The 23,114-nt window shown below is 31.9% G+C and overlaps 1 protein-coding gene and 1 non-coding gene across 5 annotated transcripts in view; one reads left to right on the top strand and one right to left on the bottom strand.

Annotated features, from left to right (window-relative positions):
* Zdhhc21 (zDHHC palmitoyltransferase 21) overlaps positions 1–23,114 on the top strand; it is a 69,332-nt gene that overhangs the window by 24,935 nt on the left and 21,283 nt on the right. For all 4 annotated transcript variants that reach the window (XM_040285822.2, XM_021728208.3, XM_078047646.1 and 1 more), the window contains one exon: positions 2,035–2,173. In XM_040285822.2, coding sequence (XP_040141756.1) covers positions 2,035–2,173 — 139 coding nt within the window. The remainder of the gene's footprint in view (positions 1–2,034; positions 2,174–23,114) is intronic.
* Trnav-uac (transfer RNA valine (anticodon UAC)) lies at positions 960–1,032 on the bottom strand. Its single transcript has one exon. It is a non-coding gene; the product is annotated as a tRNA-Val (tRNA).

Raw genomic sequence — 23,114 nt, 5'->3', positions numbered from 1 at the left:
CATAAAAACTTTGTATTTATGAATCAATCCTTCAAAACATAAATGTTTCATTCTGGTATTTTCTGAGCACCAGCATATAATATTCTAGAGAATAAATTTTTACTTTGTACCAAAAATGTCATATTTTTGATTATTTATTTTGATGGCACAGCTAATTAGCAAACTGTTAGTGGCAATTTGATTGATTATTTAAATAGAAGATAATTTCCCAAGATTAGGGAAAATTAAGATCACTTGAAATAAAAGCACTTTGTTACTATGTATAAATTTTAAACATTGTCTAAAACTATCAACAGAATAATATAATGTGACATATAGATATTATTTTTAAAATATGCTTTAGATTTAAACAAATTAAGTCCCAAATAATTTTCTAAATCTCAATGGTGTTTGCAATCACAGTAATAGATTAAAAACAGGTATGTGAAACATGTGTTCAGAAAAGTGGTAATTACTGAAGAACTCAGTTTTAAGCACTTTTTATAGTCATGTTTCTAATGAACTAAAAATATAATAATGTTCATGGTACATTATGCCAAGATATTGATGCTTCCTTGCAAAAGAATCCTGTAGTTTTAAAGATTTAAAAAGAAATCAGCTTGGAAATGTATTTTTAAAAGTTAGTGATATTTGTTTAAGAGATAAAGACTAGCTTGTTGGTGACCAAATGAAGTGCCTTTTAACCCAAATTCTATCATGGAAGTTTTTTTCTCTGTTTCTAGGCTTATTGCTTCCCTAGTTTTATTAAAGTTTTCACAGTATTGGTAGGAGAGTAGAAGTAGAAAAGATTATATAAGATTGGAAAGGAGGGGATCTAAATAGATTTAATGCTTATTAAAGTTCTCTGGTTAAGAGTGCAGTGATCATAGCAGCTATTTGTCAAACTTCTTGGGTATAGGAAACATGGGACAAGGATGTCATCTTTTAAACCACAGCTATTAAAGAACATCTTTTGTATGTGTGTGTGCTGGGGATCGAACCCAGGGCCTTGTGCATGTAAGGCAAGCATTCTACCAACTGAACTATATCCACAACCCTTAAAGAACATCTTTGAGTGCATGCATAAGCTCACTTCTCTTACAACCCTGCTTATAAATAACAACAGTAAATCTTTTTGTTTACAAAATGTGTACTCTTAAATCTAATAAATGCCTCCACAAGGTTTCTCAGTTCTGTTTTACTTAAAAATAATTTAGTGATATACTTTAAAAATAACAGTTTAAACTAGGAGCACAACCTTTTATTTCTTTTTTTCTGTGACAGTATAATGCTGTTTTGAAATGAAAATATTTATACAAGTTAATTTTAAATTAGAGTTTTCTCCTGGAATTTTTGAAAGTTTGGATATATTATGTAAGTTAAGAACAGTTTAATACTCAGTTTAAATTAGTGTTTGAAAAATTTTGAATTATAACATTAATCGTTTATCCTACTTAGACTTCTCTGTTACGTTGCTGGAAATGTAGCTCTTAGTATTTTTAAGTGATTTTTAATACATTTGTATTTTCAGCAACCAGGAATAGATTTTTAAAAAGAAAATTGTGAACACTTAGCATTTATGTCAGAGTAGCAAATTTAAGCTGTTTTACTTCACATTGCTCTCCACAGTTAGAACACTATGCTGGAAGAAGAATGTCAAAAGAGGGTTCTTTCTTCCTTCTCTATTGGCCCTTAGCTCTTCTAACTGTACGTTCTCTGGCTAGTGGTTTAACTATTTTGTTTCTGATTCCATCAATGACCCAAGGAGACTACTTAATATCTGTTCTTCATGCCTCACTGGATTGTTGTGAGTTGAAGAATTATTGTATATATGTGGGTTTACCTTTGTTAAGTAAGAAATGTTTTACAAATGTAAGATGGTATATCTTTTTTTTTATATACAGCTTGCTTTTAGGTTTGAGTGGCTTTAGCACATCTCAGTGAAATTAAGCATATATGAAGTAATGCGAGTTTAATTTTAGTCTTACTGATCCTGAAATGAACATCTTGTTAAAGTTTAAAATATTTTTTCTTTTTCATTTTTTTTTTCTTCAGGATTAACAATTGTGTTGGTGAAGATAATCATTGGCTTTTTCTACAGTTGTGTTTCTACACTGAACTTCTTACTTGCTACGCACTGATGTTTTCTTTCTGCCACTATTATTATTTTCTTCCACTAAAAAAGCGTAATTTGGTAAGAAATGTTTATATACACTAATGTTGGAGTAGCTGTAGCATACAATTATTAGCATGGTGGTTCCTTTAAGGGCAGAAGATTAAAAAAAAAAAACAAAACAATAAGCCCCAAACTGTTAGAATTTAAGAAGTAGACCTTAATCTGATCCCTTTATGATTATTTCTTAATGTTGAGTAGCTTTTTTTAGAAACCAACATATTAGATCTTTTAATACATGTGTTTTGGTTTAAAATACCTACATGATGAAAAACAAAAAAAAAAGTGTTAAATTCTTTTTTTCAGGAATAAAGATCCAGGGGGAATGTTATTGGCTAAATTTTCTTGTTATTTTGTGTGCATGTACTAATATGTAACAACAGATCCCATCATTATGTACAGCTGTAGTGTACCAATTAAAAAATGTGTCAAGAAATTTAACAAAAAAACATAGAAACAGTTTAATTTTATAAAGGTTCTCAAACAGTTAAGTTCTTGAGAAAAAGGATTCCTTCTGCCCTTGACTTTTAACAATAATAATAAGGTGAGTTTGCAGGGTGTTTTTTAAAGAGTTATCCTTATGTTTATACCATTCAAGGCAGTGCTTTCCCTGTTGTAGAGGAGTGGAGTAGACATTGACTTCCCACAGTGGCAGTGTTGGAGGTAGTGGTGATGGCAGTAACAAGAAATTTTGATTCCCTGTGTCCACACTGGGCTATGTACATCTTATTTTCACTCATCCTGTAATTTTCCAACACCACGTGAAGACACAGAGACTAATAGAGGTGTACCAAAAGATACAAAGCTAAGAAGTGACTATTCACCTGGTTTTAGTTATAGGGCTGAGGTTTGAACCTGATATTTGTATTTTTTGATTATTATGCTTTCCATTTTATTTGGTGTTAGATTGCATTTTAAAAAATACTGTGTGTGTGTGTGGGGGGGTGTGTGTGTGTGTCTGTGTCTGTGTGTGTGTGTGTGTGTGAGAGAGAGAGAGAGAGACAGACAAGAATGATCAGGCTTACAGGTGAGGATGCAAGGTAGGGATGGAAGGGAGAAAGAATAAAACCTCTGATGGAGAAGGAATTTTTCATTTCTTTTTATATCAGTTTATACTGTTTAAACCTTTATATAAAAAAAAGGTTCTGTGGTGATACAGAATTTGGGAATTGAATTTGGGAAGAAGGGAAATTACAAGAGAAAGTCTTTAAGTTCTATGTGCTTGAATTGTTGTAGTATACATGATCATTTTGAAGAATTTTAAAAGTATTTTCTAGATATTTAGTGTTTCACTGTATATATTAGTGAGGGCTTATGATTATATTTATTGAGATATACTTGAGCAATTGAAATTACAATCTAATTACTGAAAAAAATTGAAAAAAGAATTTTAAATATGGGCATTCCACGTGTTCATTCTGGTTTTAGAAATATGTGTTCTTATTTATAGATTAATTTCTGGTATAATGGGTATTATAGTTAGAACTTGTCAGAATTCTCTTGAGTAAACTGTTTCATATAATTAAGCCTAATAAGAAAAGCATTAAAATAAAATGGCTCAGTAAAATTGAGATATTGTTTTAAAAGTGAGAGAAAAGAAAATGTAGCGGTGTTAGTGATAAAGATCTCTAAAAGGGAATGCATTGTAGTATAGAACATGGATTGACAAACTATGGGGCATTGGGTTAAATATATCTCTCTTCTTAAGTGTTTTTGACAGTTTGAAGTATTTTAAAGTTTTACTGTAAAACAACTGTTCTCATTTGTTTACATATTGTCTATGACTGCTTTTGTGCTACTACAGATTTGAGTAGTATTGTTAGAGACTATGGTCAGTAGAACTTAATGTGACCATCAAAACCTACAATATTAACTATCAGGTTCTTTACATTTGCCAGCTGTTACTGGAAAGATATTGGTTTCATAAACAAGACATAACCTAGGATCAAAGCCTGGCTTTTCTCGTAACATGTATAACCTTTGATCGGTTCTTTTACCTCTTCAATTATATTTCTTCTAAAAAATGTGAATAATAGATTAAATAAGATAATTATGTAAAAATTTCTGGTATATACTAGATATTCAGTTTATGTTACATTTCATTTTAATGAAAGCCCTTAGAAGGAGAGAACAGTTTTTCTTTGGTCTCTTAATTTTAATGAATATATTTTAGGTCATTTAGTAAGGTTACTGGAAAATTCGTGATATACTAATTCCAGTAATGAAATAAGAATGTCATGGTGGTAACTAACTGAAGGATTAAAACATTTGAAGTTATACACTGATTTCTTTCTTTAAGTGTAAGATAGAAAATCTGGAGGTATTAATGCCAATTAGAGGAAGATTTTGTTTCTTTTAAAGGAAGAAACTGACTATAGATGATATTTGAATATATCTATCTACCTTTATATGTACACATATATAATTTTAATGTGCATAATGAATGTTGAAAAAAGATAGCAATATAATAGAAGTTCATTGAAAGATTAAAAATATTAGGGAAAAATATACAAAAAGTTAGTACAAACTGGGTTTTAGGAACTCAAACCAGAATTTTTCCGTAGAGCAATTTATTGTTGAATTTTTAATTTTAAACAGTCATAATATGTTAATCAATAGTATTACTAAATAAAAGTAAAAAACCTAGATGATATTACTTAAAATAAAAGTTGCTTTCATAATCAGTAAATTATAGTCTAGATCCCCAGAATAACTTATAATTTATTTGTTATTTATATCTAATAGTGCTGAACAGATAGTCTTCTCTTAGCCTGACTTACATTATTCTTATTGCATTAAGTGGGATGTTTTTATAATTTACCATCATATTAGAGGTAATAAAATGGGAACTCAAAGAGTTTATATTATGACATTTCTAAGATCACTTTGCATCCTATTGAAAAATCCATATTTTAAAATCTTGTACATGATATATTCTCTAAATGAAGGATTTATATACATTATCAAGATAGGTTTATGGAGGGGGGAGCTTTAACACAATGTTACCCAAAATAAGAAAAGACAATTTTACTAGACAAATTTAAATACATAAAATGCAATGTTTGCTATCAGTGTTTCTAACTAAATTTATTAGAGTAAAGCGAAATTCTAGGACCAAAATTATGACTAAAATTATAGAAAGTATTTTATAATTTATAAATCTCAAAATATTCCTGGAACTGAAGCAAAATGAATGTTCAGTATACATTGAGATGAATCCTACTCATTTCATTGATTTAGGTGTTGAAAATTTAAAGCTATACAACTAGGCACACACAAATTTAGAATTGTTATATATTCTTGGTGAATTGACTCTTGTATCATTATAAAATACACTTCTTATCTATAGTAATGATTCTTGCCCATTATTTGATTAGTTGTATTAGCTTTCTTTCGGTGTTTTCATGGTTGATAAAGACAATTTTTACTTTAAAATTTTATTTTTCTTATGTCTTGTCTGTTTCTTGTAGATGGCAGATATTTTAATTAAAAACAAACAAAAAACTAGTCTTGGTCATTATCTTTTTTTTTTTTTTTTTTTGATACCAGGGATTGAACCCAGAGGCACATAACCATTGAACCACATCCCAAGCCCTTTTTATTTTGAGACAGGGCCTTACTAAGTTTTTAAGGCTGGCTTTGAACTTGTGATCCTCCTGCTTTACTCTCAGAGCCATAGGGATTATAGGCATGCACCACCATGCCCAGTGGTCATTGTCTTTTAATTAAAATACTTAGTTCATTTTTATTAAGTTTAATTCTGTCATCTTTTTATTTATTTTCTATTTGAACCCATCTGTTCTTTGTTTTCAATTTTCTCCTTTTCCTGTCTATTTTGGAATTTTCCATTTAAATTTAAATTTTTCTGTTCTAATGGTTTTATTCTTTTACTCCTTTAAAAAAAATAGTTTTCCTGATATTTTTGAGGACATCTAATATAAGTTAGACTGTGAACATTGCCCACATCATGAATGCAGTGCCCTTAGAACATGCCCTACCATTATCATTTTTTGGTATGGTGTGGTATTCAGCAGATGTAGAACTAAAATCACATGGCAAGAAAACACTGTTGTTGTTACTTATGCATTCATTATATGTTGTGATGCATATATTATATATTGTGAATATTTATTTTGAATTATCCACATATTGGTGCTTTTCTTAGTCTTTGTGTCTTCATAAATTTCTAAGTCACTTCAGGGATTCTTTTCCTCCTGCCTTTTACTTCAAGTCTGCTGAAACAAATTCTCCCAATTTTCATACACCTGAAAATGTCTTTATTTCTTCTCCATTTTTGAAGCATTTATTGGCTGACAAAGAATTACAGATTGAAAATTGCTTTCAGGCTTTTTTTTTTTTAAAGTTATTCCATTATCTTGTGGTTTCTTATAATTTGTGTTGTAAAGCCACATGTTTGCTTATTTTTTCCTCCATAGAAATGATGTTTGTCTTTTCTGTAGCTATTTTTATGATTCTTTTTATTCTTTGTATTTTAGCAGTTATTCTGTAATTTTGTGATGTGCTTCAGTGTTACTTTTGATGCTTTTTTCTTTTTGGATACTTTTATATAATTTTTTGAATCTGTGGACTGAATGAAAATTTTAAGTTATAGAAGTTTCTTGGCCTGCATCACTTTAAATATTACTTCTGCCCTACTTTTTCTCTTGCAGTTTTGGAATTCTAATTAAATATACACGAATCTCCTTGGGTGATTCTCACTGTACTGCCTATCTTTCTGCATTTTCCTTTTTCCCTATGTAGTTTAGTCTAGATATTTTCTACTGATTTGTCTTTTGATTTACTAATTAGCTTTTCTGCTCTAATCTATTGAATTCTTAATTCAGTTATTTCATCTTTCAGTTTCATAATTTCTATTCGATCCTGTTTTTCATAGGTTACTTCTCTGATAAAATTTTCCATTTTGTCGTCTATTTTTAAAATATTTTACTCAAAGTTATTTTAATGTCTGCGTCAGATAACTTCAATTTTGAGATTTCCTTGTCTGTTTTTATTGACTTTTTTCCTCTTCCTTTCCAGATATTTGGTCTAATATTCTGACATGCCTCATAAATTTTTATTGGATTTTGTTTGATAACTTATAAGAAGATCTGGTTGATGTGTTCTAACTCCAGATATGATTTATTCTGTGTTTGCTTTTTAAATATAGGATATAAAAGAAGGTTCATCTTGATTCATTCAGGAGTTTTATTACATGTTTTTCTAATGCTAAATAGCAGAACATTGGTCTAAGTACTTTAGTTTTTTGGAAGACAACATGTATTATATTTATTGTTATTTTATAAAGATACATAATTTCTAGGTTTGTTTTATTGAAGGACAGTTTGCCTTTACTTCTATTGTGTATCCTTTTGGTGTCTCAGGAAAAATTGAGGTGTTTATTATGGATTGTGCCTTCCAGTTGTTTTAACTTGTTCAAGGTAAAAGCAGTGCAGATGTAGGACTAATCCTAATGTATTTCTACTCTCTCTTTTAAATTCTGGCTAGTTTGACTACTTTCCAGTAAATTCTAACAGCTGTTTATTAATTAATTGGGTTTTCTCTGGCTTTTTATAGGGTTCTTGGTAGGAGCATTGATGTCATCCAAACAATTCCCTATTAGACATTAGTGACAACAGGACTTTGTTTAAAAATTTCTCCTTGGGTGATTCTAATCACTTCTACCTAATCCACAATTTCAGGAAGCAGTACTCATGTTATAATCAGCATATGTGATGTCCTACAGCATGGTATGGGGCAAAACTTCTGTGGCCCTAAGCTTTGGGAACTGTTATTCTTCAGGAAATTGAACTCAGAGAATTTATAAGTGAGGTGTAGAGTAAACAAATGAAAAGATGAGGGAAGCCATTACTGAGCAAGATACCTTGAGGCATCAATTAGAACAGTCAGTTTTAGGGCTAAATGTACTATAAAATACTAACTGTATACTAAATATTTCTAAGGCTAAATAATAGAACATTGTTCTCTCTATAGCAATTCTTTTGAAGATGGCATTATGGTTTTTTTTAAAGCAAAGGTAGAAAAATTACTATTCCAGTACAAAAGTCACCATTATTACTACTGATATTTTAAACAATGTTTTGTAGTGTAATATTCTTCAAATAATTCTTTGCCATCATTTTTTAGTGTCTTCTTTGTTTTCCCTTTATTTTTCCCAAAGACAAAAAAGTATATGCAGCTCTTGATTATGTGTGTAAAGTTGGCTAGATAGTGTCAGAAACCTCTTTAATTCATTCTCCTTATTTCTGTTTTTGCTTTTTGGAATATGGAATAAATATCACCAAAAGTCCCCAAGTATCTTTGGAAGTGGTACTAATGATTACTGTGCATCTTTCTTGTGGAAATAATGATGAAGTTAAAGTATGCCATGGGCTTTGATCCTATACTCTGTTATAGTCCATTAGCCCGACTGAAGTGAACACTCTTGTCTGCAATTTCTGTGTGCCTTTTCAGGTAGATAGATGGCAGCATAGTATCTTTTGTAGCCCATCTTTAAATGCCAAAGCTGAATCCTTGTCTTCTAGGTTGGAAAATGAAGTGTTAATCACCCTTATGTGTTTGTTTGTTTGTTTAAGGTGAAAGTGTTTATTCATTAAACAAAAGCAAAAAAAACTGAGTTGCCTTTTAACTGTTGTGATGGAACTTAACTTGTACTCAGAAGAAACTGGTACATTATAGTTATACTCATGGAAAAGAATTGAAAGAAAGCAGATTGTTCTCAAATTCTGAGATATGAACAGTTTGGAAATCTGATTCTCCATTTCTCTTTTCTCACTTTCTGTTTTCAGGAAGGCTCTTTTTAACTGGATTACTGTAATTCCTTTGCAATTTCCACATATTTTTGTGTGTGTGTGTGTGTGTGTGTGTGTGTGTGTGTGTGTGTGTATTTGGTAACAGTAACTTAATCCTTTTTAGATTTCCCCTCTCCTCCCCAACCCTGTGGTGCTGGGATTGAACCCAGGTCCTTGTACATGTTAGGTAAGCACTCTACCACTGAGCTATTTCCCCAGCCCTTTACATTTTTAATCTCTTTACTTTTAAAGTATCTATCTGTCAGGGATGTTCAAAGATTTACCTGGTTTACTTGGTGAAGTTTTGAGGAAATTCATAAATATATTCTTTGTTGAGGGAAAGAAGGAGTAAGGAGTGTAGGAGGTAAGGATTTTATAGTTCATCATGAATCAATGCTCAAATTTTGGATTTATATTTTTAAGCTATAAATGTTGACTTGCATTCTAAGCGGTATGCTAAGGAAAGGCTGCAAACCTAAAATAATTAGTATATACTATCTTCTTTGAAAAAAGTAATCAAAAAATTCTAAAGTTCACAATTAGTGTAAGAAGCAAAAATAAATGAATATCTAGAAAAACTGCAGAAAATTGAATAGTTTTGGATAAATTGAATAGTATGGATAAAAATTGAATAGTATGGATAAATTAAACATTTTTGGGAGGAGCAGAAATCAGTAAAACTTACAAACTTTGAAAAGTCTGGAAAAGTTTTTCAAATGTTGGACATTAACCTCACTTGACCCTCATTTACATTGATAATGGGAAAAAGAGTTGAATCCAATACAGTATAATATTGGATTTACTTAAAAATCTTCTTGAAACTAATGTCTGTCTTTAAGTAGTTATTTGGATGAAAATTATTGTAAGGATCTAAAAACCTATGCATTGGGGAATGATTTGGCATTTTAATTTGGTAAAATGGATGCTATTAAAGAAAATGAACTTTCATCTGATCAAGATCTGTATTTGTTGACTATTTTATATGGTTATTTAAATATTCATAAGGAAATTTTAGTTATTTGGTACATTATTGAACTTATTATAATAATTATATTGGTTTATCAAAAGCAATACAAGAAAATTACAGCTTTTTAATTAAATACGAAGGAAGGTATCATTTTATTTAAAGAGTATACTGTCTTAAGTTTATTATGTGTTGTCCTAGAATATTTTATTAGTCACATATTTCATAATTTTTACTTTTTATTATCTTATTCTGGGTTTGCATATTACTTGGATTATTAGAAAATATCTACTTTTTGAAGTATTGATGAGAGCATAAACAATATGGTTTCCATTTTACAAGTAAAATGACTGAGATTCAGAGAGATTCAATAACTTGTCTAGTCATAGAATAACCATTTGACAGAGATATGATTTGGGCTGATTTTTGTCTGTCCCTAAGTCATGCTTTGGTATAATACCAAGCTTGCAAATACTTTATATGTTTTTGCTTGAAGAAAATTTTAAAGCAGTATTATTGTAGCATAGCTTTTCATTAAAAAAAAACAGATTGATAAATAATAAAGTATCACAAAATCTGCCCTTCAAAGATTGTTCAGTGTACCTTTTGATAGGTTGGTTGGTTGGTCGGTCTTTTCTTCCTTCTTTGGGATTGAACCAGGAAGTCTTTCCCATTCAGCTATATCCCCAGTCCTTTTTATTTTTCATTTTAAGACAGGGTCTCTCTAAGTTGCCAAGGGTCTCACTAAATTGCTGAGACTGCCCTTGAACTTGGAGTCCTCTTACTTCAACCTCCCAAGGTGGTGAGATTATGGGTATATGCCACTGTGCCTGGCTTGATGTTTTCTTTTTTTTAATGGAGGCAACCCTGCTTCAGTATTTTGTATAAAGATTGTTCAATATATCTTCTAAAGACATTCTAGTAGGTTAAAACATACTCTAAAAAACACTTAAACCTGCTGGCAGTCAGGTATTGTAGACAATGATTATTATTTCTTCATATGAGGAAGCACAAACTCTTTTTTAAAAAAATAATTTGTGGTTATTAGTATTAAGGTAGTTAGTCATTTGTGGCATATCACTTTACTTCTAAAGTTGTATTTTTAAAATTTTTTTTATGAAATAGATTCAGATGATTTCAAATGGATTGTTTTGTATTTTTATGGCAAGGACAAAAACTAACATACTAACTGCATTCAAGGCTATGAGAGCATGGGGTGACAGAAGGAGAAGAGAGGAGAATTTCAATAAAGGACCTGCTGCCAAAATTCAGAAAAGGAAAATAAATAATGTTTAGTAGCCCAGCCAACTCTTCTGCTAGGAAGATACGTTATTATTATTCCAATTGGCTGATGTCTAATAGCGTTGCTAGGGATTTGATGTCAGAACTGTGCCACAAAATTATTCGCCTAGGCTTTTGGCTAACAAAGAATAGAAATAGCCAGAAGACTTGGTTGCAGGTAGCTTTTAATATTGATAAATCTCTTCCTAATTCATTTTAATCTTTTTGTATAATCTTAAAGAATCCTGAGTATATTGCTATTTGTAAAAATATTTTATACTTTAAAAAATCTTGGTTTTCTTAATACATACAAGGTAATTTATTTATTATGGTCATGAATGAATAGATAAGATTGCTGAAATATAAGCTTTTTGGATTTTTGATAAAAGTAACAGAGAACACTATGGAATTAAAATCAATATGAGATGAAAATTATTTTTAATGGTAGTATGAAAATAATTTGGCTTTTTTGTTCATGTATTCTGAAATGCTAGTAGAGATATTGTCCCTTAGTAACATTTTTGGTCTTGTTTTTCTCTTGAAAGGCATGGCATCAGGTATATAGTTTGTAGACAGAACTAGTTTTAGACTATTCTATTATTCTAATAATAGTTATTCTAATAATAGTTATATTTGTCAGTATATCCCCGTGCTTTTACTGACAGATGGGATTCAGAAACCTTATAATAAATCTTGTCCTTGTACTGCAGTACCAAGTAACTAATATATTTTCTTATTAAATGTGTTTATATAGCATATTAATTACAAATGTAATAGCATTTAACATAGAAGATTTTGTAGTTTTTATTTCTCTGTGAGACTCTTTTTAGTCTTTTTGAGATTAAATGGTTAAATTGTTAAAACCTGGCAGCAATTTTTTTTTTGTCACTCTTTTACAAACACTGTAGCACTGCATTAAGAGGTAAATTTAGCAAGAAAATATTTTACCCTATTTTCTTATTGAATTCCTCTAACTTTTCTAGAAAATTTACTGCCAGAATATGGCAAGGCAGGCAAAATAATTTTTATGAAATATTTACTTTCTGCCTGCAGTGAGGTGCCATTAAAATTTGCTTTATAAGATAGTTGCATCCATGTCTGCACCAAAATGTAATGTTTAATTCTGAACACTCAGTGAGAGTCACTAGAGAGGTAATAAATAATGATTTTTTCCTCCTTAAATGTTAATTTACTTTAGAATGTAATAAGACTGAAAAATGTGTATTTTACCTCAGGACTAGAGGGATTCGTGTATGGAGAGGGTCGTACAGAATTCATCTGTAACTTCTTTACCTGTATTTTGGAATTATTAAACTTAAGTGCATTTGTTCTAAAATGTGCAAAAAAGCATAAAGATGTAATAGAATTTTATTTTAGGATTAAATTAAAATTATTTTAATGTAAGTGTAATTATCATCTGAACTTACCCTCAGCAAGTTAAATTATTTAGTCATTTTGAATATTCAAATCTGTGAAAATTGCCATCTCAGATATCTAAACTATTTCTCTTCTTGAAAAACAGGAAAAATAAAATCCTTACTAATAATGTGCTGATTCTCTGTAGGGATATGGGAGATATTGTTCCCTGGGGGATATTGGGAGATGTCTAGAGACATTCTTGATTTGACAGTTGGGGACTACTGGTATTTTGTGGGCATAGGCCAGGGATGCTATTAAGTATCCTACAATGCAGAGGGAAGTTCTTCACAACAGAATTATCCAGCTCCAGTTGTCAGTAGTGCTGAAGTTGATAAACCCTTCAGTAGATGGAAGATCATGAATTGTTACTTTCCTGGTTAGTCTCATTAAAACATATAAAATTACTTAGAGACAGTAGATTGTAATTGAAAATTGTTTCATAGTGAATTGATAGAAAAACTATTATTTTATGTGTAAAATTTTATTTGTAAAACAAATTGAGAAACTCATTCATTCGGTTATTCAACAAATATTTGTTGCATGCTTAATGTGTGTACTGGTCTCTGTTCCAAGTTTGCATTTAAGGAGCTTACGTTCTAATTGTAGGAAACAGGCAGTAAGCAAAAGTATGGCAAACAAAGTAAGTATTTTAAAGCATAATAAAGGATACAGGGATGGAGAGTGATAATTGATGATGTAGTCAGGGAAGGCCTTTCTTATATGACTCTTGAGAACTCAAGCAAGCCACCATTATCAGGAACAAGAACATTTTAGGCAGAGGAAAGAACCAGTGACAATACCCCAAAGTAGAGCCTACCTGAGTTTTTTGAGGATCAGTCAGAAGATCAGTATGTCTGAAGCAGAGTGAGTTAGGGAGAGTAATAGGCATTGATTGGATTGAGTGCACCAAGCTCTACATGGCAGGTGGACCCTTGTTTTGTTAAGATGTTTAATGGTTGTGCTTTGGGAGCTATTGAAGGCTTTGTGTAGATTTATACAATCTCATTTACATTTTAGAAAGAAAATTCCAACTATTAAAAAGAATAAATTTAGGGACTAGAATGACAGCAGGAAGACTGCTAAAAATTAGGCCATTAAAATATAGTCCAATAAATTTTAAAAAATTAAAAAAGAAATAGAAAAGCAAAGAAGCAAAAAGAAAAAAAATAAAAATAAAATATAGTCCAAGGATGAGATGATTATAGTGGGGGTAAAAGTGTTAAGAAGTGGCCTGTTAAGAGTTTGAAGAGTTAACAGGGTTTGTTGATGATTTGGTTGTGGAGATAAAAGGTGAAGAGTTGCAGGTGATTTCAAGGTTTCAGGGCTTAGACAACTGGAAGTGTGCAGATAACCATATACTAAGATGAGGAAAGAGTAGCTTTTAGTAAAAAATTAAAAGATTTTGGTTTATGCTTGTCTACTTTGAGTGTCTATTTGACATCCAAGAAGGGGATTCTAGGCTGTTAGATAGGGAATCGAATTTCAGCCGAGTTGTATGAGTTAGTAGCTTTCAGTTTAAAGATGAAGTTTAAAGCCATGAACTTTATTAGAGATATCTTTGAGTGTACGTATAGATGGAGAAGAATAGTGATCTGGAGGGCAAGCCCTCTTTACTCATAAATTTTGAGTCATAAAGGTAAGGAGGAAAAAGAAAGCTAACTAAGAATGAACAGTCAATGAAACAGGAGAAGAATGGCAAGAAAAAGTCAAGAATGTTGATTGCATATTGTAAGAGGAATTTTAACAGTGGTCCATAGAATGGGAACAAGTAGAAGGTGAATGAATGTTCTAGGGGAAGCCAACAATAGACAATGAAGTGATGGTTGGATCAACAAATTGGAGGTCCCACTGAGGTTGAGAATTTGTTAGCATAATGGCCTACAGGGAGTTAACTTGAAAGATAGAAGGAGGTATTCATAAGAGTGGTACACTTGACACTGAAGTTATGTTATGGAAAGAATTATTTGGAATGATATAGGATATAGTCTTAGAATGGATTAAAACTTATATAAGACAAGATAGTAAGAAGAAATAAGTTTAAGGAATTCATAGACCAGGTATTGGAAGAATTATTTGCTAGATCCAAAGTAGCCAAATCTAACTCTGAATTATTTCGTTTCACTTTCATCAAGCAGTGATGCCCTCATTACTGTCTAGTTTTACACCACCTTTGGAATTTTATATATCATTCCAAAAGATCATAGCAGGATAGGGATATTATTTCATGGAACTGCCCCTCTTCTCTCTTGGTTTGTGCGTGAGGACATGTATGTCTGTGTATGTATTGCCTACAGTTACTTTTTCTGTGTTTATCCCTGCCACTACATGTGTGGAAAAATCTTGTCAGTAATCCCTGTCCCCTCAGGGGGAGGAGACTTGCTTTTTGTGTCCAGCATTGTTCTTCATTTTTATTCATTTGTTCAATATATTAAGTACCTGCTATGAGATAGAGCCCATTCTTGGCTCCAGGGACTCATCACTGAACAAGACATGCCCAAATCCCCATCTTCAAGACATATATTTACTGCTAAGAGAGACAAACCACAAATAAATAAATAATCTTATATCAGATTGAAATAATTCCTATGGAAAAAGTGAAAAAGGGCGAGGAGATAGGGAATGTTGGGATAATCTGTACTCTGTATTCACTATAGTGATATTTAAGCAAAGACGTGAAGAAAATGAGGGGATAAGTATGTGGATATCTGGAGAGTTTTCTGGGAAGAACAAATATAATGGCCCTAATATGAGAATTGGCCAGATATATTTGAGAAAGAGCAAGGTCAGTGAGAATGGATCAGAATGAGCCAAGACAGTGGCAGATGAGGTCAGAGTCCCTCTGACTCTTCTATTTTTCATTTGTCTCTGTGTCCTTTTCTGTATCTTATATGGTATATTTTTCTCTCCTTTCACAAGTCATTTGCAACTAAATATTTTACTTTTATTATTTTTTTAAAGATTTCTGTTTTTTCTAAAACCAATAAAATGTTTTATATTCTTTATTTTATTACTATAACTGTCTTTTCTACTATAATTTCATTTTGAACTTTTTATATTATAAAATACAATATATCAGGGGAGCACAGTGGCACATACCTATAATCCCAGCAGCTTGGGAGGCTGAGACAGGAGGATAACAAGTTCAAAGCCAGCCTCAGCAACTTAGCAATGTCCTATTCGGTGAGACCCTGTCTCTAAATAAAATATAAGTAAGGGCTTGGGATCTAGCTCAGTGGTTAAGCACTCTGGGTTCAATCTCTAGTACAAAAATAAAATAAGATATACCTATGGCAGAGTACCCCAAAATTAAAATACATAGATCAGTGGATTCTTCCAGTGCTTCTTTGGACAACATTTGTAAGTTGTTGAGCTAGGTGTAGTTAATATTCATTACTATAAACATTGCCATAAATATTCAGAGTATTTCATGTCAAATAAAATAATTTATTCAATCTGTTGATGAACATTCACATTGTTTCCAGTTTGGGATTATTACATACAATGCTAGCATTAAGCATCCTTGTTCATATCTCTTGCTCTCTGTGTGCACATGTTTCACTTGGATGTACAGCTAAAAGTGCTAGTGGTCAGAAGTTATGTGTGTGTCCTTTAAATATTGTTAAAACAGTTTTCCAAAGTAGTTGTAAGACTTTAACTTCGACTAGTAGACTGTGTAAGTTGAAGTTGCTAACAACCTCACTAATACCTGTTTAAATTTTTCTGACATTGGCATGTGAACTATACTTCATTGTGTTTTAATTTGCATTTCTCTGATGACTACTGGGATTGAGCCCCTTTTCATGTATTTAGTGAGCCTATGAATAACTTTTTGGTGAGATATACCTGTTTTAAGTATTTTGTCCATTTAACTTTTTTTCTTGTAATTGTAGGAAGTTTTAGATTAGCACTTTTTTTTAATTGTATATATTATAAATATTTTCTTCCACTCTGTGGTTTACCTTTCCAATCTGTTAATGGAAGTTTTTGATAGAAGTTTTTAATTTAAATGTATTCTAAATCACCTGTCTTTTTCTTTTTGGGTAGCACTTTTTGAGTTCAATTTAAGAGTCTTAGTCTAGCCTAAAATCACTGATATAATTCTCCCATATTGTCATCTAGATACTATATTTTTCTGTCTTTCCCATTTGTAGTTAGAATTGGTTTTTTAAATTCTAACTAGAGATAGGATTAAGGATTTCATTGTTTCACAGATGAATAGTCAGTTGATCTTGTCAGCATTTATTGAAGTGATAATTCTTTTTCCTCTATGTACAGTGTCCACTTTGTCATGAATCAAGATCCATATGTGTGTATATATGTTTCTATCTCTTCTCTAGTCTATTGGTCTGTTTACTTCTTCTTGTAATTATACCATATTATCATAATTATAGCTTTATTACTCTTTTATAATAAATCATATTAGACAGTAAAGCAATATTTTTCAGTGTTTGGGGTTTTATGGACATTTTTTCTCCAACCCTCAATGAAGTTTAATACTAAGGAATAAGATTGTGTTGATAGGATTTGAGTAGGGCCCCAAATTACTGAAATAGCTAAGATCTTTCCTCTTGGGGATGGTACTGGCCCTGTTGAAAATATACTCAGTGGAACAGACCTTCCTACTTGTTCTCCTTTGTGTTTGCTCAACCTCCCCATAAAATTTAGAAACAGCATATCGGTTCGTACAAACCAAAACAGAAAACTCCTACCAGTAGAGTATGTTCTCTACTGTAGTGGGGATCTTTTCTTAGGATTATATTAATTCTGTTGATCAGTTTAGATAGTTGATATTTTTTATGTGATCTGATTTCCTGATCTATAGACATAATATAGCTTCAAGAAGAAATTGGAAACAGGTAGTCCTATAGTCATAAGGACTAAATTTTTCCTGCAGTAAATACTCATAGGTTGATCAGTAAGTTCTAGCTCTGTCAAATATGAAAGAAAACGATAATTTCAGTCACAAATTCTTTCAGAGGATAACAAAAGAGTAAAATCTTCCCAACTTAATTTATGTGGATAGCTTTTCATGGGTATATAACCAATCAAGGAAAATGTGAGAAAGAAAATTATAGACTAGTCTGATTGTGAACATAGATGAAAAACTCCTAAACAAAATACTAGTAGCCTGAATAGAATTATATAATAACCAGCCTAACCAAGTTGAGTTTATCCTAGGAATGAAAGGTGTTTTTTTTTTATATTTGAATACCAGTCAGTATATTTTATTACATTAACAAATTAGATTTTAAAAATGCTGATCTCTCAATTTATGAAGATACAATTCAGTATTTGTTCATGTATAAATCTTTCCAAAGTAGAATTAGATGAGAACTTCCTTAAGCAAATGAAAGATAAAATGTTTCTGAAAACATGTGAACAAAAATACTCCTCTGCCAACTACAGCATGCCAAAATGAATTATTGACTTCTTTTCTGACCCACTGCCACTGTTTTTGTTGAATATAGTTCTAAAAGTTGTAGCTAGTGCCATAGGGCAAGAGAAAGAAAGAGACGGTGTAACTGCTGAAAGAAATAAACTGAAATAAATAAATAAAATTACTTGCAGATGATATATTGTGGAAACAATTTGGATTTTAAAGAAAGTTTACCTGGTGATTTCAAAACAGTATTTTTAAAAACTAATTCTATTTTTATTTAGAAAAATATTTTTGTTCATAAACCTTTAGTTAATGAAATCATAGCAGATGTCTGAATTGAATAAGAAAAAAAAGTTCTTGAATTAAATCTGACAAATAGAATAAAAATACAACAAAGTTCTTGAATTAAATCCGACAAAAAAAGTACAAAATATCCAGGGGGAAACTTGGGGAACTTAAGGAAAAGAAAATGTTATTTGTGAATATACGTTTGTGTGTTGTATTTGAAAATCCAACTTTAAGATTTTAATATAAATTTTTATAGAAATCCAAATTATCTAGAATAAGCAATTACAGAAAATCAAGATGGTATCACTTAGCCTACCAGGTGTCAAGATGTATTACGAAGTCATAGTAACTAAGATACTTGTCACTGGCACATGGATAAACAAATAAACCAACGGAAGGAACTAAATAGGCCAAATCAGATCCCATATATGTATGGATACTTGATCTCTAATTATTGAGGAAAAGACAACTTTTCAAATAAATTATTCTGGAATAATTGAATATCCATACAGTAAAAGTAAATTCAGATCCCTGTCTTTCATGGTGTACCAGCAGCTAAGTGGATTAGTAACCTCAATGTGAAAGGTAAAACTTATAAAACTTTTAAAAAGACTTTTGAGAAGATAATAGAGGAGAATATTATTATTAGTTTAGGGTCAATAAAAACTTCTTAAACAGGATACAAAAATAGATACAGGGGCAAGGCACACCTATAATCCCAGAGGCTTGGGAGGCTGAGGCAGGAGGTTTGTGAGTTCAAAGCCAGCCTCAGCAAAAGCGAGGTGCTAAGCCAGCCTCAGCAAAAGCGAGATATTTATTTGTATCTAAATAAAATACAAAAATAGGACTGGGGATGTGGTTCAATGGTCAAGTGCCTCTGATTTCAACCCTGATACACCCTCTCCCCAAATTTGATACAAGAAAAGATAAATTGGACTACATTAAAATTAAGCATTTGGAGTTGTCAAAAAATACCACAAAGAAAAGTTTCTTTGCAGTGTGCAAACATAGTATCAAAAATGCATGAAGAGGGCTGGGAGTATAGCTCAGTTGTTAGAGTGCTTCCCTTGCAAGTACAAGACCATGGGTTCACTCCCCAGCACCACTAAACAAACAAACAAACAAACAAACAAACAAATAAATAAATAGATAAATAAATATTTTTTTTAGTATATAGGTCATTTTAATATTTATGATTTCACTTGATTGTTAGGAAAACTTGGAAAGACTTACTTGGCCGATACCTTTTTTTCCCTAACATTTCTTTCTTTTTTATTTATATGTAACAACAGAATGCATTACAATTCTAATTACATATATAGAGTTCAATTTTTTATATCTCTGGTTGTATATATAGTATACTCACACCAATTTGTGTCCTCATACATGTACTTTGGATAATAATGATCATCACATTCAACCATCATTAATTACCCCATGCCCCCTCCTTCCCCCTCCCACCCCTCTGCCCTATCTTGAGTTCGTCTATTCCTCCCATGCTCACCCTCCCTGTCCCACTATGAATCAGCTTCCTTTATCAAAGAAAACATTCGATATTTGTTTTGAGGGGATTAGCTAACTTCACTTAGCATTATCTTCTCTAACTCTATCCATTTACCTGCAAATGCCATGATTTTATTTATTTTTTATTACTGAGTAATATTCCACTGGGTATATATGCAACATTTTTTTTCCATTCATCTATTGAAGGGCATCTAGGTTGGTTCCACAATTTAGCTATTGTGAGTTGTGCTGCTATGAACATTGATGTGGCTGTGTACCTATATTATGCTGTTTTTAAGTCCTTTGGGTATAGACCGAGGAGAGGGACAGCTGGGTCAAATGGTGGTTCCATTCCCAGTTCTCTAAGAAATCTCCATACTGCTTTCCATGTTGGCTGCACCAGTTTGCAGTCCCACCAGCAGTGTATGTGTGTACCTTTTTCCCCACATCCTGGCCAACACTTATTGTTGTTTGTATGCATAATAGCTGCCATTCTGACTGGAGTGAGATGAAATCTTAGAGTGGTTTTGATTTGCATTTCTCTATTTGCTAGTGATGATGAACATTTTTTCATGTGTTTGTTGATTCTTGTACATCATCTTCTGAGAAGTGTCTCTTCAGGTCCTTGGCCCATTTATTGATTGGGTTATTTGTTTTTTTGGTGTCTAGTTTTTTTGAGTTCTTCATGTATCCTAGTGATTAGCGCTCTATCTGATGTGTGAGGGGTAAAGATTTGCTCCCTAGATGTAGGCTCTCTGTTCACCTCACAGATTGTTTCTTTTGCTGAGAAGAAACTTTTTAGTTTGGGTCCATCTCATTTATTGATTCTTGGTTTTAATTCTTATGCCACAGGAGTCTTATTAAGGAAGTTAGGGCCTAATCCCACACGATGGAGATTAGGGCCTACTTTTTCTTCTATAAATAAATAAATAAGATTTTTTTTTAAAAAATGCTTCTGCATTAAATGAATGAATCAGTATCCTTTACCTTTTGGTAGAGGTAAGAGGAAGATTGTGATGAGAAGAAATGTGCTGGAGGCTATGTGTGGTTTCAGGTATCCTCATTCTTACGAGGATAGTGTGATGGCATGTCTTAACGAAAAATAGGAAGAAATCAAAACAATAAGGGATAGTTACTGATTATATTATTTTGCTAGGGCTACCATAACAAAATACCATAGACTCGATAGTTGAAACAGAAATTTATATTCTTTAAGCTCTGATGGCTGAAAGTCTAAGAATATGGTGTCAGCAGTTTGGGCCTTTCTCTTTGGCTTGCACATGGCCACCTTCTCGCCGTGTTCTTACATGGTCTTTCTTCTATGTGGGAGTGTCCCTAGTGTCTCTTGGTGTGACCAGATTTCTCCTTCTTATAAGAACAGCAGTTGAATTGGTTTAGCGTCTACCCTAAAAGTCTCAGTTTGATTTAGTTACTGCTTTAAAGGATTATCTTCAAATGTAGTCACATTCTGAGGCACTGGAGTTTAGGACTTATACACATGAGTTTTGGGTGGGTACAGTACAGCCCATTTTGTAAAGATCTTGAATAGTGAATAAGTTTTTGGGATTTTTGATAAAGTTTCTTAAGCCACTGTTTTAGATTCAGAGAGTGCTATATCTAAAAAAATCTAAGATAGAACTAAAGATATACTCAGGAGAACAGTGTTAAATGACTTAAAATATGGATTTAGTGTTGGTGTTAGTTATGCATTTGTGTACTTGGAATACAATTGGTTTTTGAAAGTGTAAAGGTAATAAACAGTAATTTCTAGTTCAAAACATTTTCCTGTTTTATATAAATACTGTAAATGTTTAGTCAAATGAATAAATCTAATATTATGACTAGATCTTTTAGTCTTATCACCATCTTTGGCATTTATAAATTGTACTTGGCAAAAATTTTTTAAAAAGTCTTTTTATTGGGAAAAGAGAGTATGGATTTTATTTGTATATTATTATATTATATTACCCAAAATGGTAATTTTAGTACAGTAAACTCTACTATAATGCAGTATATATATTTTTAAAAATTACTATACTATGTAAACCCATGCAGCAAGACCACAAAGCTAAGAGAAAATGGAGGCACAATACTCAAAAACTTCATCAGTGATACAAGGATAAGAACCTTGTAGATCAAAACATTTTCCTGTTTTATATAAATACTGTAAAAATATCCCAGTGGCTTGGGAGACTGAAACAGGAGGATTGCGAGTTCAAAACTAGCCTCAGCAATTTAGCAAGGCACTTAGAAACTCAATGAGACCCTGTCTCTAAATAAAATACAAAATAGGGCTGTGCCTGGGGCTCAGTGGTTGAGTGCCCCTGAGTTCAATCCCTAGTACCAAAAAAAAAAAAAAAAAAAAAAGAATCTAGTAAAAATAGCAGTACAATTTTATTCATATTAAATGGTTAAGAAATACATAGACACTACAATAAGCATGGTACCAGATTTTTACTTGAGTCTAGTGGTTTATTGATGTGATACACAGAGAAGTATCACTTCTTCGTCTTAAGCATTGTTTTCAGTGGCCTCCCTACTTTTGGTATTGCTTCCAGAATACCTTTACTTAGTAACCATGATCAGTATAAAAGAAAGCATGTGGGTGCTTGTGGGGTTTTTTGGCCAGGGGTAGAGGGGTAGTTTTTCTAGTCTACTTGTTGCTTTTATTCACTGTGGCTTTGTTACTCCAAAGCTTAGCAACAACTGGTTTCCTGAAGAAATCTGAATTCTTTGATTCCATCCTGTGGTATATTTGGTTGGTAGGAGTGATGGTGAATGAAATATTTTTTGTTGTCGTGTCGTGTACCTGCCTCACTTTCAGGATCTTCACCTTGAGCCAGAAAAATTAGTTTTCCCTTGCAGCATATCCAGCTGTCCCTACTAGACATTGCTTTTAATTTCTACAGTACTTTCTGCACACATCCCTGTTATAGCATTTGGAGTTCTGAAATGTTGAGTTTTCTCTCTAAATAAACTGTACTTGTTGAGGGCATGGAGAACTATCTATCATTTTTACATTTCTTCTACATATCCCAGAGCATGACGGTGGTAATTGGGTAATGGGATAGAAAAAATGAATGAAGCAGGCTTGAATTAGGATCCTTGTGATTCTATTACACATGTTCTCCCCTTATTTTGACAAAGTTAGATAATTTATAGGTATTTTGGTTACTTGAACTTTAATAATGTGCTAATATATTTAATAACATGCTAATATGCATATTTAATAATATGCTAATAATAATGTGCACCCAAATCACTTATTCATTAGCCTGAAAAAACTTAAAATTCACCAAGACACTTAAAGTGTTATAT

The sequence above is a fragment of the Ictidomys tridecemlineatus genome, chromosome 4 (genome assembly GCF_052094955.1).
Source record: "Ictidomys tridecemlineatus isolate mIctTri1 chromosome 4, mIctTri1.hap1, whole genome shotgun sequence".
Classification (NCBI taxonomy): domain Eukaryota; kingdom Metazoa; phylum Chordata; class Mammalia; order Rodentia; family Sciuridae; genus Ictidomys; species Ictidomys tridecemlineatus.
The sequence above is the reverse complement of the archived record's forward strand: the minus strand, read 5'-3'. Positions and strand labels throughout refer to the sequence as shown.